The sequence below is a fragment of the Sus scrofa genome, chromosome 7 (assembly GCF_054392235.1).
Source record: "Sus scrofa isolate SSC_HxYL_T2T_F1_AM1 chromosome 7, Sscrofa_HxYL_maternal_Yorkshire_Landrace_v2.0, whole genome shotgun sequence".
NCBI lineage: Eukaryota > Metazoa > Chordata > Mammalia > Artiodactyla > Suidae > Sus > Sus scrofa.
Genome location: NC_139389.1, coordinates 46,504,883 through 46,518,134, shown reverse-complemented (window position 1 = coordinate 46,518,134; position 13,252 = coordinate 46,504,883). Strand labels below are relative to the sequence as shown.

The window sequence follows — 13,252 nt, the reverse complement described above, 5'->3', positions numbered from 1 at the left end:
ATGAGGACCTCTCTCCCCTTTTAGGTCTAACATCTCCAAGAGCCCCAGTGTTAGTCTATAAAATTACCTGTAGTCAGTAGAGGGCAGTATTTCTGAAATCTAGGGCAGTTATTTCTTTTTTTTTTTTTTTTTTTTTTTTTTTTTTTTTTTTTTTGTCTTTTTGTCTTTTTTGTTGTTGTTGTTGTTGCTATTTCTTGGGCCGCTCCCGCGGCATATGGAGGTTCCCAGGCTAGGGGTTGAATCGGAGCTGGAGCCACCGGCCTACGCCAGAGCCACAGCAACGCGGGATCCGGGCCGCGTCTGCAACCTACACCACAGCTCACGGCAACGCCAGATCGTTAACCCACTGAGCCGGGGCAGGGACCGAACCCGCAACCTCATGGTTCCTAGTCGGATTCGTTAACCACTGCGCCACGACAGGAACTCCTTTTTTTTTTTTTTTTTTTTTTTTTTTTTTTTTTTTTGTCTTTTTGTCTTTTTTGTTGTTGTTGTTGGCAGTTATTTCTGAAATCTAGAATATATCAGGGAAGGATCCAATTCAGTAGCTTGCCTGGGGCCTAAAGATCAAATACTGTTAATTTCATCCATGCCAAACCAAGAAAATGGTTTACTTTTTCCTGATTTGGGTTTAAAGAGGACTGACCATCATGGAAATAAGAAAATTCCATCTTGCAGCCCAGGAGAAATAAAGAGCAGGCATTTCCCCGAGTCACAGACAGTACAGGGGCTTAGCTCTCTATTACTGTGTTTTTGTTTGTTTGTTTTTGTCTTTTCTAGGGCCAAACCTGCGGCATATGGAGGTTCCCAGGCTAGGGGTCTAATCGGAGCTGTAGCCACCCGCCTACACCACAGCCACAGCAACATGGGATCCCAGCCACGTCTGCGACCTACACCACAGCTCACGGCAACACCAGATCCTTAACCCACTGAGCAAGGCCAGGGATCGAACCCGCAACCTCACGGTCCTTAGTCAGATTCGTTAACCACTGCACCACAACGGGAACTCAGTATTACTGTGTTCTTAATGGGAAACAACTCATTTGGGTTGAAGAGCAAGAGCCACCTTGGTAAGCTTTGGTCTTCTATACGTCACAGAACCAGAGACCAGCTAGGTCAGAGCCTGGGTAACCAAACTGGTAGAACAGGACTTCTTCACATAAGGTGCCTCAGTCCCTGAGACAGGTCTACAACCATCCTAAACTTCCAAGAAAAAACTGTAGTGTGTTCATGTTTTCCTAGGGAAAGAGTCCTTTCCTTCTCATGGGTTAAAATCCTGAGCTAGAGGAAAAAAAAGCACTAAACTAGTTGCAGGAAAAAGTAAGGAAGCTACCAGATACACCTAGACCCAGCAAAGTGACAGCACATCAATCTGTCACAGAAGTTAGAAGACAGACTCACAGCAGAGACAATGGAGCATTATTTTTGTGTGCTTCTTTCTAATTGTATTTCAAGTTCTTTCCAAAGCAAGACCCGAGGAGCCCGCAGGTTCAAGTATGCCACTGCTGTCTTGTATTCATGCTTGGGTTTTCCTAGAAGATGTGACAAAACAGGACTACCTTCTCCATGGAATGAGTCCTTTGCTGTTTTTCAGAGGTAGATGGCGGTCACTGCAGAAAATACACAGGAACTTTTCCATGGCACTGTGGGTGGGATGAAAAGTGCCTGCCGTGAACATCATCTTTCTCTGACTCTTCCACTCCAGCTTCTGAAGCTACAGCAGAAAATAATCTTCCTTGAAGATACTGGGTGATAATTCCATAAGACAAAAACACATGCTTCCAATGCACTGTGCTTTCAGGTATTCTGAGGAAGAAAAACACAACTTTATTAACACAAATTTACTGCAACTTGGGGACCTAAGCATAGTAACAATAAAAAGGAATTCAAAGAGAATCAAGAGTCCTCTGGAGGTCCTGTTGTGGGTCAGTGTAACCTGACTTGTATCCATGAGGACGCAGATTCAATCCCTGGCCTCACTCAGTGGGTTAAGTAAGGATCTGGTGTTGCCACGAATGGTGGTGTAGGTTGCAGGCGCAGCTCAGATCTGGTGTGGCTGTGGCTATAAGGCTGCCCGGCAACTGCAGCTCCACTTCATCCCCCAGCCTGGGAACTTCCATGTGCTGCAGGTGTGGCCCTTAAAAAAAAAAAAAAAAAAAAAAAAAAAAAAGCCTTCAACGAAAGCGGTAATTTAAACCTTCAGATCCTTTTGCAATTAGTTTTTAATATTGTCTCCCTATCTCCAACTAACTGACCATGGCAACACAGAAGCTGTTTTGGTTACTCTGCTTTCTATCCTGTAACTCGGTACACCAGCCCCATGTCCTAACCAGGCATTCAGGGTTCCATTCCAAGCCCATCTCCATCCATTAGACTTGGGAATACCACCCTCCCTACCTCAACATTATTTCCATACACTTTTAAATGCAGAAAGCCTATTAAGGGGCAAGGCCAGGCCCATAAAAGTCAGCCCACGGGCAGTGCGCGGCCCCACCTCACCTCACCTGGGTTTAGTTCAATTGCCGGATGAGCTGATTGATGCGTTCACCACGGTAGCCAGGAGAGCCCACTTCCTTGAGGAAGCCCACTCTATTCTTGGTAGCATGACGGGCCACTGAGAGTTGAAAAGGGCGCAAGAACCCTGAGATCGCCTGAAAATTCTTCCCAGGGAAGGCAATTTCATGAATGAGGTCTTCCAAGCAAATGACACCAAACTTCCCTAAGAAACATAAGGTTCAGATTCCTTTCTTCAACGTCTCCCCAGCACACACGAGGGTCTTAGAGGCCTGAGCTGGGCACTCAGGCAGGTTCTGCTCTAACTGACCCCGAGGATGCTCACTCACCCAGATGCTCCTCAATCACTGTGTTGTCTGTCAGAGGAATGATTTTGTTCTTGACCTTGGCTTGTCCCCGTTTTAAGATGAGTTCCCGAACAGACTTCAGATTTGGAAATCTGTGAGGCAGAATAAAGCACAACCTTAGCCCTCCACCCCCCGCATGTACTGGCCACAGTCCTGCAACCCAGCTAAGGAGTCTCCCAACCCCCCCCTTCCCAGGAAGTGTCCTGCAACGCACTGCAGCTGGGATGCTGGAGAATACACCTGAAGGAGATGAAAAACTACGTAACTAGAAGTTAAAATTTACAGATACAAACGCTCACCAGGCAAAGATAATTCCCAGGCAAAAGTAAAATCCTGGCTTATAGTCTAAGACTCTGGTCTTAGGTGTCCCTATTCAAGAGTTTGAAATTAAACCCAAGACCTTTTTGGATTTTAATGTTGGAAGGAGTATTAGCCTAACTCTGCTTTGAGATTCTAAGAATTAATCTCTCCTCTACTTGGCTTACTCAGCCTTAGCCTGTGGATGACCAAGCCCTGCCACGGCCCATTCCGACCATCATCAGCGGCACTGACAGCCCCGCTCTGCCCACCCCACATCTCAAGATTCTTAAGGCTGGCAGCTGATTCCTGATGACTGCTCACAACAAAATGCTCCCTCAACACAGCAAAATAAGCCTTGGAGAACAGTACCCTGTGCATCCTAATGTTCTCAACATTTTCAAATAAAACTTAATGTGAACTCACACCAAAAAACCACACTCACCCCCAGGTCACATAAGGTTCCACTATACGAAGCGTTTTTATGGTTTGAGGGGTGACCTGCATAAAGACACCGCTGAAAATCTTCTTCAGGCGAAGTCTTGCAATGGTCCTCTGCACCACTGAACTCACCCCACTGATCCTGAAATGAAGAACAGAGCAAGTCAGGCTGGATCAGCAAGCACCCACGAAATGTGTGCTACCACCGGGCACCCAGGGGGAGGGCAGGACGCAGACCACGCCTCACAGAGCTCAGCTGAGTGCTTATCAGCTATGTAAACAGATCATGTCAATGCGATGCAGAGCAAAGGCTCAGGGGCTATGGGAATACAGATGGTCCCCGAATGTGTGTCTGTGCTGGGTTGTGTGTCAGGCTAAGGAGGCCGGACTTGCTCCTGTGGCAGTAAAAGCTATGGAAGATTTTAAGTAGAGGAAACATGACCAGATTTGTTTCTGACAATCACTGAGGAGCAGTGTGACACCAGAGTCTGGGAAACCCAGCTAGAAAGCTGATGCGATAGTCCAGGAGAGAGATGATGGGCAGTGGTTAGAGGTGCATACATATTTAAAACACAAAGGTTTGTGGTCTGATTGGCTGGGGAGGGAAACAGAAGGAGGCAGAGCTGGGGGTGCAGGTAGGAACGGGTAAGGCACCACCGAATGTGGAACAAGCTGTCCGTACTCTCCCCAGCACTGCATATGCTCGATCCACTCGACCCTGAGTACCTCGAGGCTACCTTGATAACCCCACTTCAGGACTTTTTGCATCTATGCCTGGAAAGGCTTCCCCCAACCCTTTGCAGGTCTCAGCCTCAAGCTCCTGCTTCAGAATGCCCTCAACCACTGCACGCCACACGGAGGCCCTCACCCCACATCCAGCCAGCACTGAACCCTCAAAGCAATTAGAGTAACTTCATGTCTATTTGCCTAAGGTGAGGCTCCCTAATCTTGAAAATAGCAATCTGTTTCCTTCAGCCCTGAATTCTAGCACAACTTGCATTAGTGGCTTCAGGCCTACTATCTTGTCATCTCCCTAAAGACAGGCAAAAGCTGAACCGAGAGGGAGGGAGTGGGGGTGGAGTGGGGATCTGGGTTAATAGATGCAAACTCTTTGGAATGGATAAGCAATGAGATCCTGCTGTACTGCCCGAGAACTATATCTAGTCACTTATGATGGAGCATGACAATGTGAGAAAAATTATATATATATATGTAACTGGGTCACTTTGCTGTACAGTAGAAAATTGACAGAACACTGTAAACACCAGCTATAATGGAAAGAATAAAAATCAAAAAACAAAAACAAAAAGACCCCCCAAAAAGCCTGAACCAATAGTTTGCCTCAGCCTCCCAGGATCCAGCAAGTTCCCTACCTTTCGATGCGTACAACAAAGGCCAAGGAATGTTTATCTGGCACTTCCAAGCCATGAGGCTTCACTTCCAGTCGTCTGAGGCGCACTCTGTCACGTAGTTGCCGCCAGGAATCATGTAGGAACCATTCCAGTCGTTTAAACTTGAGTTCCTTTCCTTTCCTCTGCTACAGAGAAGACAGACCATCACCACCACTTTATGTCTCTAATTGTCTTTACTTCTGCAACAGTCATTCATTAGTCACTGTCGGTAGAGCTTATCTGCCCTCTGTTCTGGAAAAGGGAGCAAACATCCTCTATTTTTTTTTTTTTTTTTTAAAAAAAAACAGCGAACCTGCCACAGACTAGGGGTCAGATGGGAGCTACAGCTGCCAGCTGTCATCACAGCCTTGGCAATACCAGATCTGAGCTGCATCTGCGACCTACACCACAGCTTGTGGCAACCCTGGATCCTTAACCCACTGAGTAAGGCCAGGGCTTGACCCTGCACCCCCACGGAGACAACGTCAAGTTCTTTTTTTTTTCCTTTTTGTCTTTTTAGGGCCGCTTCCGCGGCAATATGGAGGTTCCCAGGCTAGGGGTCCAATTGGGGCTACAGCTGCCATCCTGTGCCACAGCCACACAGGATCCAAGTCGCATCTGCAACCTACACCACAGCTCACGGCAATGCCAGATCCTTAAGCCACCGAATGAGGCCAGGGATCGAACCTGCAACCTCATGGTTCCTAGTGGGATTTGTTTCCACCACGCCACAATGGGAACTCCAACGTCAAGTTCTTAACCCACTGAGTCAATACCGGAACTCCCATCCCTTTTTTTTCTCTTTTCTTTAGTTTTCCCAGCATCATTCGTTTTTTAAAATGATTTTTTACTTTTTCCATTATAGTTGGTTTACAGTGTTCCGTCAATTTTCTACTGTACAGCAGTGACCCAGTCACACACATACATACATTCTTTTTCTCACATTATCCTCCATCATGCTCCATCATAAATGACTAGATATAGTTCCCAGTACTATAAACTAGGACTTTATTATATAATGGAAAAACCCACTCTGGTGGTTTTGTGGGTTAAGGATCCAGTGTTGTCACTGCTGTGGCGTGGGTGTTGGGGAGGGGAAACACCACCAACATACTCAAGTAAAGGTGAAATTGAGAAAACCTGAGAACTACTGGGGACAGTCCTTGTTGAATAAGCAAAAAACCAATTAGTTTACACACTGTCAGTCAATGTTTATTGGAACATAAGGCATCATAAAGCTCATGCCTCCCAAATATGTATTTCTCCAAAACATTTGGCAAATAGCAAAAACTATTTCAGAGTTCCTGTTGTGGCTCAGCGGGTTAAGAACCTGATCAGTATCCATGAGGCTGTGGGGTCAATCCCTGGCCTCACTCAGTGGGTTAAGTATTCTGCATTGTTGTAGCTGTGGTGTAGGCCAGCAGCTGCAGCTCTGATTAGACCCCTGGCCTGGAAACTTCCATACTCCATATATGTGGTCCTAAAAAGAAAAACAAAACAAACAAAAAACGCAAACCAAAAAACCTGGTACATTAAAAAAAAAAATTAGAGTTCCCAATATGGCACAGCAGGTTAAGGACCCAGCAATGCCACAGCTGTGGCTCAGACTGGAATCTTGGCCCAGGAACTTCCATATGTGGTTGAAAAAAATAAGTAAAATTTTTAAGTTTTTGGGAGTTCCTGTCATGGCTCAGCAGAAATGAATCTGACTAGTATCCATGAGGACACAGGTTTGATCCCTGGCCTCACTCATCGGGTGAAGGACCCGATGTTGTGGTGAGCTGTGGTATATGTCACAGATGTGGCTGGGATCGGGGGTTGCTGTGGCTGTGGTGTAGGCCGGCAGCTGTAGCTCCAATTTGAACCCTAGCCTGGGAGCCTCTATGTGCCACACCTGCCGTCCTAAAAAGAAAAAAAAAATTTTTGTCTTTTAGGTACACAAGCATGTTCTCGAATCCCTTGGTATGAACCGGAAGGAACACTCTCCACTGGCTTTTTCCTTAAACTCTACTCCAGTATTTTGCCTGCAGAAAGCATTTGATACATACTTGCTTTGTTTAGCAAATATGTATCATCCAGCTGATGGGGGAAGCCGACTGTCAGTACCAAATTAGTTCAACATGTGCTGGATAAAACTCACCGAACACAAATTCTCATTCCTTCCACCTGGTTCCCCACTATTACCTCTTTCTTTTGCAAAAGCGCTTGCTTTGCCTGGGTGGCTTTGAGGGCCTGATATGCCTTCCTCTTTTTCAAGAGATTTTCTGGAACCAAAGGGATCTTTTTTCTTTGCCTGAGAGAGAAAATGGAGAAAAGCGATAGTATTTAGGAAACAAATCTTCAATGCGTTTCCAAACGCTAGCTTGGGCTTCGCAAACATTACTGTCTAAAACCTCCTAAGGACCGCGCTCCCACCCCGCCACCTGGCGTTTCTGACTCCAGTTCTCAAAAGCTTTCAAGAACCATGAACCCCTTAGCCACTGGTCCTCGTATGTCAATGGAGCTTTTACTGTCACAGCCTTTTACAGATACCACCAGCGATGAAATTCCGCCCCGTGGGGTTGGGGCGGGTGCGGACCCAGCTGCAGAGATAATACTTAAGTCAGGCTGGGGAAACCCACCCTCCAGCCCGCAGCCTCAAACTCATTCCTCACCCCTTGAGGTAGGTAATCCGAACCTGACAGAGGCCCCCTCCGCCCGCCCCAGCCCAACACTTCCTCCCTCCTCCTTCGATAATCTGGAGCCTTTTCTAAGTCTCTCTTCAATCCACAAGGATCCTTATTTTCCGCCACCGAGAAATAAATACTGAGGATGGCACCGGATGCTCAAGGCACCACCCAGAATCTCAGAGCCCCTGATACTCACTCTTCCTCCGCCATTTTTCCAGCGCAGCTGCTACTGCTCAGGCGTTGCCCCACGCATGGGAAGTGAACCTCTCTATGGTCACTCGACCATAGAGATGTCTACTCTAGCTCACCCCAGGGCGAGCGGGTAGCCTGCGCCTTCTTAGCAGCAATGAACTGCTGAAGTTTTGCTAACCCTGATTCCTATCAAAAGTGGCTCAAAGCTTCCTGGGCGCCGCTTAGAAGCTTTTTAGAGCCCCGTCATCTTCAAAGACCATCCCTTTTTATTTCAGCTGTATTGTCATATCGCCGGAAGCCTGGTCACAAACAAGGAAACGCTTCCCACCGACTTCCGGTAGGGAGTGAGGTGACGATTTTCCGGTTTCTGCTCGCTAGGCTGCGCTTCTCCGGGAAGGCGACTGGCGGGATCCGGATATCCTTCACCTGGTGCGGAGAGCTTGGGGCTGCAGCTTTGGTTCTGTGTTGGTGGAGGTGTATGTGGACGACTTAGGGTGCTGGCAAAGGCATCTCTGATTCCCTCGGCCTGGCTTCGTCAGTGGGTCCCTGATCAAGTGGGTCCCTCTATCCCTTCGTTTCCCTTACCCAAAAAGTGGACGTAATAGCGAATCTTGCCTAATAGCCTTGGGAAAGTTATATGAGCTACTCCACATAAAGCGCTTAGAACAAAGTCCAGTAAGCAGTTAACACTGTGTTAATTATTATTCCTGCTGTACCGAAAACGAGAAATTGCAACTTACGATTTCAGAACTCCCTCATAATAGCTCTCACCACCTGGAATAGGTTTCCTTCTCTCCTGCTCTTCAGAAAGAAATAAAAACTCACGTCTTGTCTTTAATGGAAACCTCCAGACCAGTGTGTCTCAAGCATTAATGTGCATAGGAGTCACATGAAAATCTTGTTAAAATCACGTTTTTATTCAGGAGGGGCGGGGAGTCAATATTCTGCATTTTAAACGTGATTCAAAGTGATGGGGATGCTTCAAGTGCATTTTGACTAGAAGGGCTTTTTCTTTTTCTTTTCTTTCTCTTTCTTTCCTTTGTTTTTTGGCGGCCCCCTCTGTATGTGGAAGTTTCTGAGTCAGGGATCAAACCTGTGCCACAGCAGTGACCTGAGCCACAGCAGTGAAACACTGGACCTTAACCCGCTGAGCCACAAGAGAACTCATGACTAGCAAGTATCTTGAGAAGTCTCTCCTTTTTCTGAATTCCTTCAGCATGTTTATTTTTTAAGAATTCCTGTAGTGGCACAGCGGAAAGAATCTGACTAGAAACCATGAGGTTGTGGGTTTGATCCCTGGCCTCACTCAGTGGGTTAAGGACCCGGTGTTGCTATGAGCTGTGGTATAGGTCAAAGAGGTGGCTCGGAGCTGGCGTGGCTGTGGCTGTGGCTCTGATTCAATGCCTAGCCTGGGAACCTCCATATGCTGCAGGTTCAGCCTTAAAAAAAAAGCAAAAAAAAATTTTTTTTTTAAATGTTTCTCGGCATTATAGGCTTTTGGGGCCAGATAATTCTTTGTCCTGTTGGTTGTAGGATATTTGGCAGCATCCCAGGTTTCTACCCACTGCATGCCAGTAGCATCTCCATCTTAGTGGTGACAAAGTTCTTGTCTCCAGGCATTGCCAAATGTCTAGCATAGTCTATGTATATTTATTTTAAGGTCTAAGGCAATGTCACTGTTTGACAGTCAGCACTTAAAGGCATCACCACAGACTTTATCCTGTATTGTTTGGTTTATTGTTTCCCTGATTAGACAGGGTTCTCTGAATGCAGGGAAGTCATCACATCTCTGAATCTTCTACAGCACCTCTCACAACAACAGGCACCTGCAGGGGCTGGTTAACCATCTAAACTCAAGGCATCACATTGGTATGTGCTATGCATCTAAGACAACCAGAAAGACAGTGCCATGCGCAGAATCCAGAACCTGATAAATAAATGTCAAAGGACAACATGGCCTTCAGAGTCACCAACTGTGGCTCAAGCCTCATGCTTACTCTTTCAGCATCTCACCATGTGTCTTAGTTTGTGAAAAAGCAAATAGAGAAGGGACACTAAAGTATAACACATTCATTAAACAGTAAACAAGGAATGAAAATAAGTCATTATTTTGTAATATCCTTTGTCTATAGATAAAAGGTATTTCAGAGGTATTAACAATGCAACAATACTCCTGGCTGAAAAAAGACTTGGAGGTCAGGATTCAGGCAAGGCTTTCCAGTGCCAGCAGATGGTGCTAGGAGAACACTTATTTTCGGTGCCAAAGCCAAAGCCCAACTGGTCCAGAGAGAGATGGCGTTGTCTTCAACCCCAAAATGTTCACGAATACATGTTTACTTAGCATTGCGCATGTGCCCTGGGCACTGGGCAAGAATTGAGATTTTTTTTTAAAATTTCAAAGTAAGGTTACTAAATGAGAATGGGGCACGCCATTTGCAACCTGAAGAATCTTGGAGTTCTCTTGTGGCACAGGGAGGGGGTTAATGAGCTGGCATTGTCACTGCCATGGCTCAGGTTGCTGCTGTGGTACAAGTTCAATCTCTGGACTGGGAACTTCCACATCTTGTGGGTGTGGCCAAAAAAAATATTATTCCTTTTAGCCTGTCCTGTCCTCATAGGCCGCAGTTCTCTTTTTTTCTTGGCTACTTCAGTTGTGCATCATTAGGGAATGACTAAATAAATTATGGAAGACTATGCAATTAAATGCAGTGAGGTAGGTCTTTATGTCCCAAAATCTCAGTAGAGAGTATTTTTTATTTTTCGGCCTGTTGACATCCATCGCCATTTCTTTCTTTTTTTTTTTTTTTTTTTTTTTTTTTTTTGTCTTTTTGCCATTTCTTGGGCCGCTCCCGCGGCATATGGAGGTTCCCAGGCTAGGGGTCTAATCGGAGCTGTAGCCACCGGCCTACGCCAGAGCCACAGCAACGCAGGATCCGAGCCTCGTCTGCAACCTACACCACAGCTCATGGCAACGCCGGATCGTTAACCCACTGAGCAAGGGCAGGGATCAAACCCACAACCTCATGGTTCCTAGTCGGATTTGTTAACCACTGTGCCACGACGGGAACTCCCTCCATCCCCATTTCTTGGCAGTATCCCATTTCTCCTGTGGACTGATCTCCTTCACTGTGTACATTATTCAGAGGGTGCCGCATCTAATCCAAATGATGGCCCTCCCAATATATAAATTGAAGGGGGTCTGTTTTCAACTCTTCCCACCTCCCCAAAAGACCCTTTAGGGTTCTCTCCTCCAGGTTTTGAATCTTTAGCAGAATGATTATGAAGAAATGGAAGAGGTTTGGGGCAAGACTTTTTTTTTTTTTTTTTTGCTTTTTAGGGCTGCACCTGAGGCATATGGTGGTTCCCAGGCTAGGGGTCGAATCAGAGTTACAGCTACCTGCCTACGTCACTGCCACAGCAATGCCTGATCCAAGCTGTGTCTGAGAGCTATACCACAGCTCACAGCAATGCCAGGTCCTTAACCTACTGAGCGAGGCCAGGGATCTAACCCGCAACCTCATGATTCCTAGTCAGATTCATTTCTGCTGGGCCACAACGGGAACTCCTGGGGAGAGACTTTTAAGGATTTCCACCTACTAAGATCTCCTGGAATTTTCTTATTCCGGTCTTTCTTAAGCCTGGAGGTTCTTCTATCTTCCCTTTAAAACTTGTCTTTCCTCTAAAACTCCTTTAGGCTGGTTAACCAACCAGACTGGTTTCTGTTGCTTAAAGCCAAAGATTCCAAGCTGTAATTCTCCCAAATATGTGGTTACATTTGAAAAAGCAAGATACAGAATAGCGTGTAGGAGTGTTTCACAGTTGTTTTCTTGTGTTTCGTTTTTTGGCTATAAATGTATGTATCAGTTTTGGAAGGGTATACAAGACAGTGTTGACAGGGGTTATTTTGGGGAAATGGGAATGGGGCCTGGAATGGGAGAAAGACATATGTTGTGGTGTGTCCTTTGTTTTTCACATATGCCTTAGTGTTTTTGTTTGATTTTGTTTGTTTTGTCTTTTTAGGGCTGAAGCATATGGAGGTTCCCAGGCTAGGAGTCGAATTGGAGCTGTAACTGCCGGCCTAAGCCACAGCCACAGCCACGCCAGACCTGAGTCACGTCTGCAACCTACACCACAGCTCAGGGGAACGCTGGATCCTTAACCCACTGAGAAACGCCAGGGATCAAACCTGCGTCCTTATGGATACTAGTCAGATTCATTTCTGCTAAGCCACAGGGGGACTCCTATGCATTAGTTTAAGAAAGAGCTCTCTGGGCAATTAGGTTCTTGCGATTTGCCTGTTTTAGAAACCACTTGACTACATTTTTTTTTTTTAAAGACTCCTTTCAGAACCAACATTTTGTGGTTCTCTGAAATGACTCCAGGATCCCTTTCCTGAAATACTAGGAATAATATTACTTTCCTTACTGCAGTAAATTATTTCAGTATTGGCTGCATTTTGGGATTGCTTGGAATCCTGCTCTTTTTCAGTAAAGAGATGGAGCAGTGCCTTCTCAGTAAGGAGAAACCCCCACACCCCACATACCCGAAAGCGAATGTGGACTCCGTTTGCCGTTTCCCATCTGCCCCAAACCTCTTTCTTGGACTATGACCTTTTTTGTAGTTGACTTCGTTTCCCAGTTTCCGTGTTGGCTTCCTCAGAGAGTGACATGGGGTAAGCAGGAGGCGGGTGGGGAAAGAGCAGTCTGACGTGCCTGGAGTTGGGGAAGACAACAGGGACAACAGCTTTGGGTCCCGAGGAGACACAAACAAAGGGAGCAAAAGTGGGAGGGGAAAAGGAGGGAACAGGCTGAGGGCAGCAGCCTGCTGAGGGTGGGGGCAGGCAGAAGAGAGCCAGGGTAGGAAGGAGACACGTGTGCCCGGTGGGCAAGTTCAAATGCAAAATGGAAAACCCCAAACCTTTCTGAATCATTTCAGGGATAAATGGAACATCAGTTTTCTAGCTTCTGTGCTTCATCAATAACACTTCACTTTACACCCTAAGAAGTCTTCCTCGTTTATAGGCAAGAACTTGCATGAAGGTGTCTGATTAAGTGTTAGGTGAGGTCCTGGGACCTGTTTCCAGACTCTGCTGCCAGATGCACCTCCTGCGCCTGCCTGCCCCCGACCACCCACTGGACTGCTTGCCTGGACTTTCATAGACGTGATTTTCCCCTAAGGCTCTCTCTCACCTTTGCAAGTGTTTTCAAAGGCCGGGCTCCAGCACATGCTTACAAGGAATATAGATAAGGGACTCTTATAAAGGTGTTTTACCTGCAGCAGTGTAATTACAGGCTATTCACATTAGAGAATCCACTTTATCCTACAGATGTGCTCCTACAGGTTGTGTGTACACAGAAGTTGATTTCTCCACATGGTTAACACTCTAAAATTCCTTTATCTTCAT

At 46.2% G+C, this 13,252-nt stretch overlaps 1 protein-coding gene across 1 annotated transcript; it reads right to left on the bottom strand.

Moving 5' to 3' along the window:
* Window positions 1-605: 605 nt before the first annotated feature.
* RPL7L1 (ribosomal protein L7 like 1) lies at window positions 606-8,170 on the bottom strand. Its single transcript, NM_001123192.1, is given in 7 exon segments — window positions 606-1,803; window positions 2,502-2,716; window positions 2,841-2,950; window positions 3,601-3,738; window positions 4,970-5,133; window positions 7,172-7,280; window positions 7,853-8,170. Coding segments are annotated over 6 exon segments (744 nt in total). The 5' UTR covers window positions 7,867-8,170; the 3' UTR covers window positions 606-1,803; window positions 2,502-2,507.
* Between the last annotated feature and the right edge of the window lie 5,082 nt (window positions 8,171-13,252).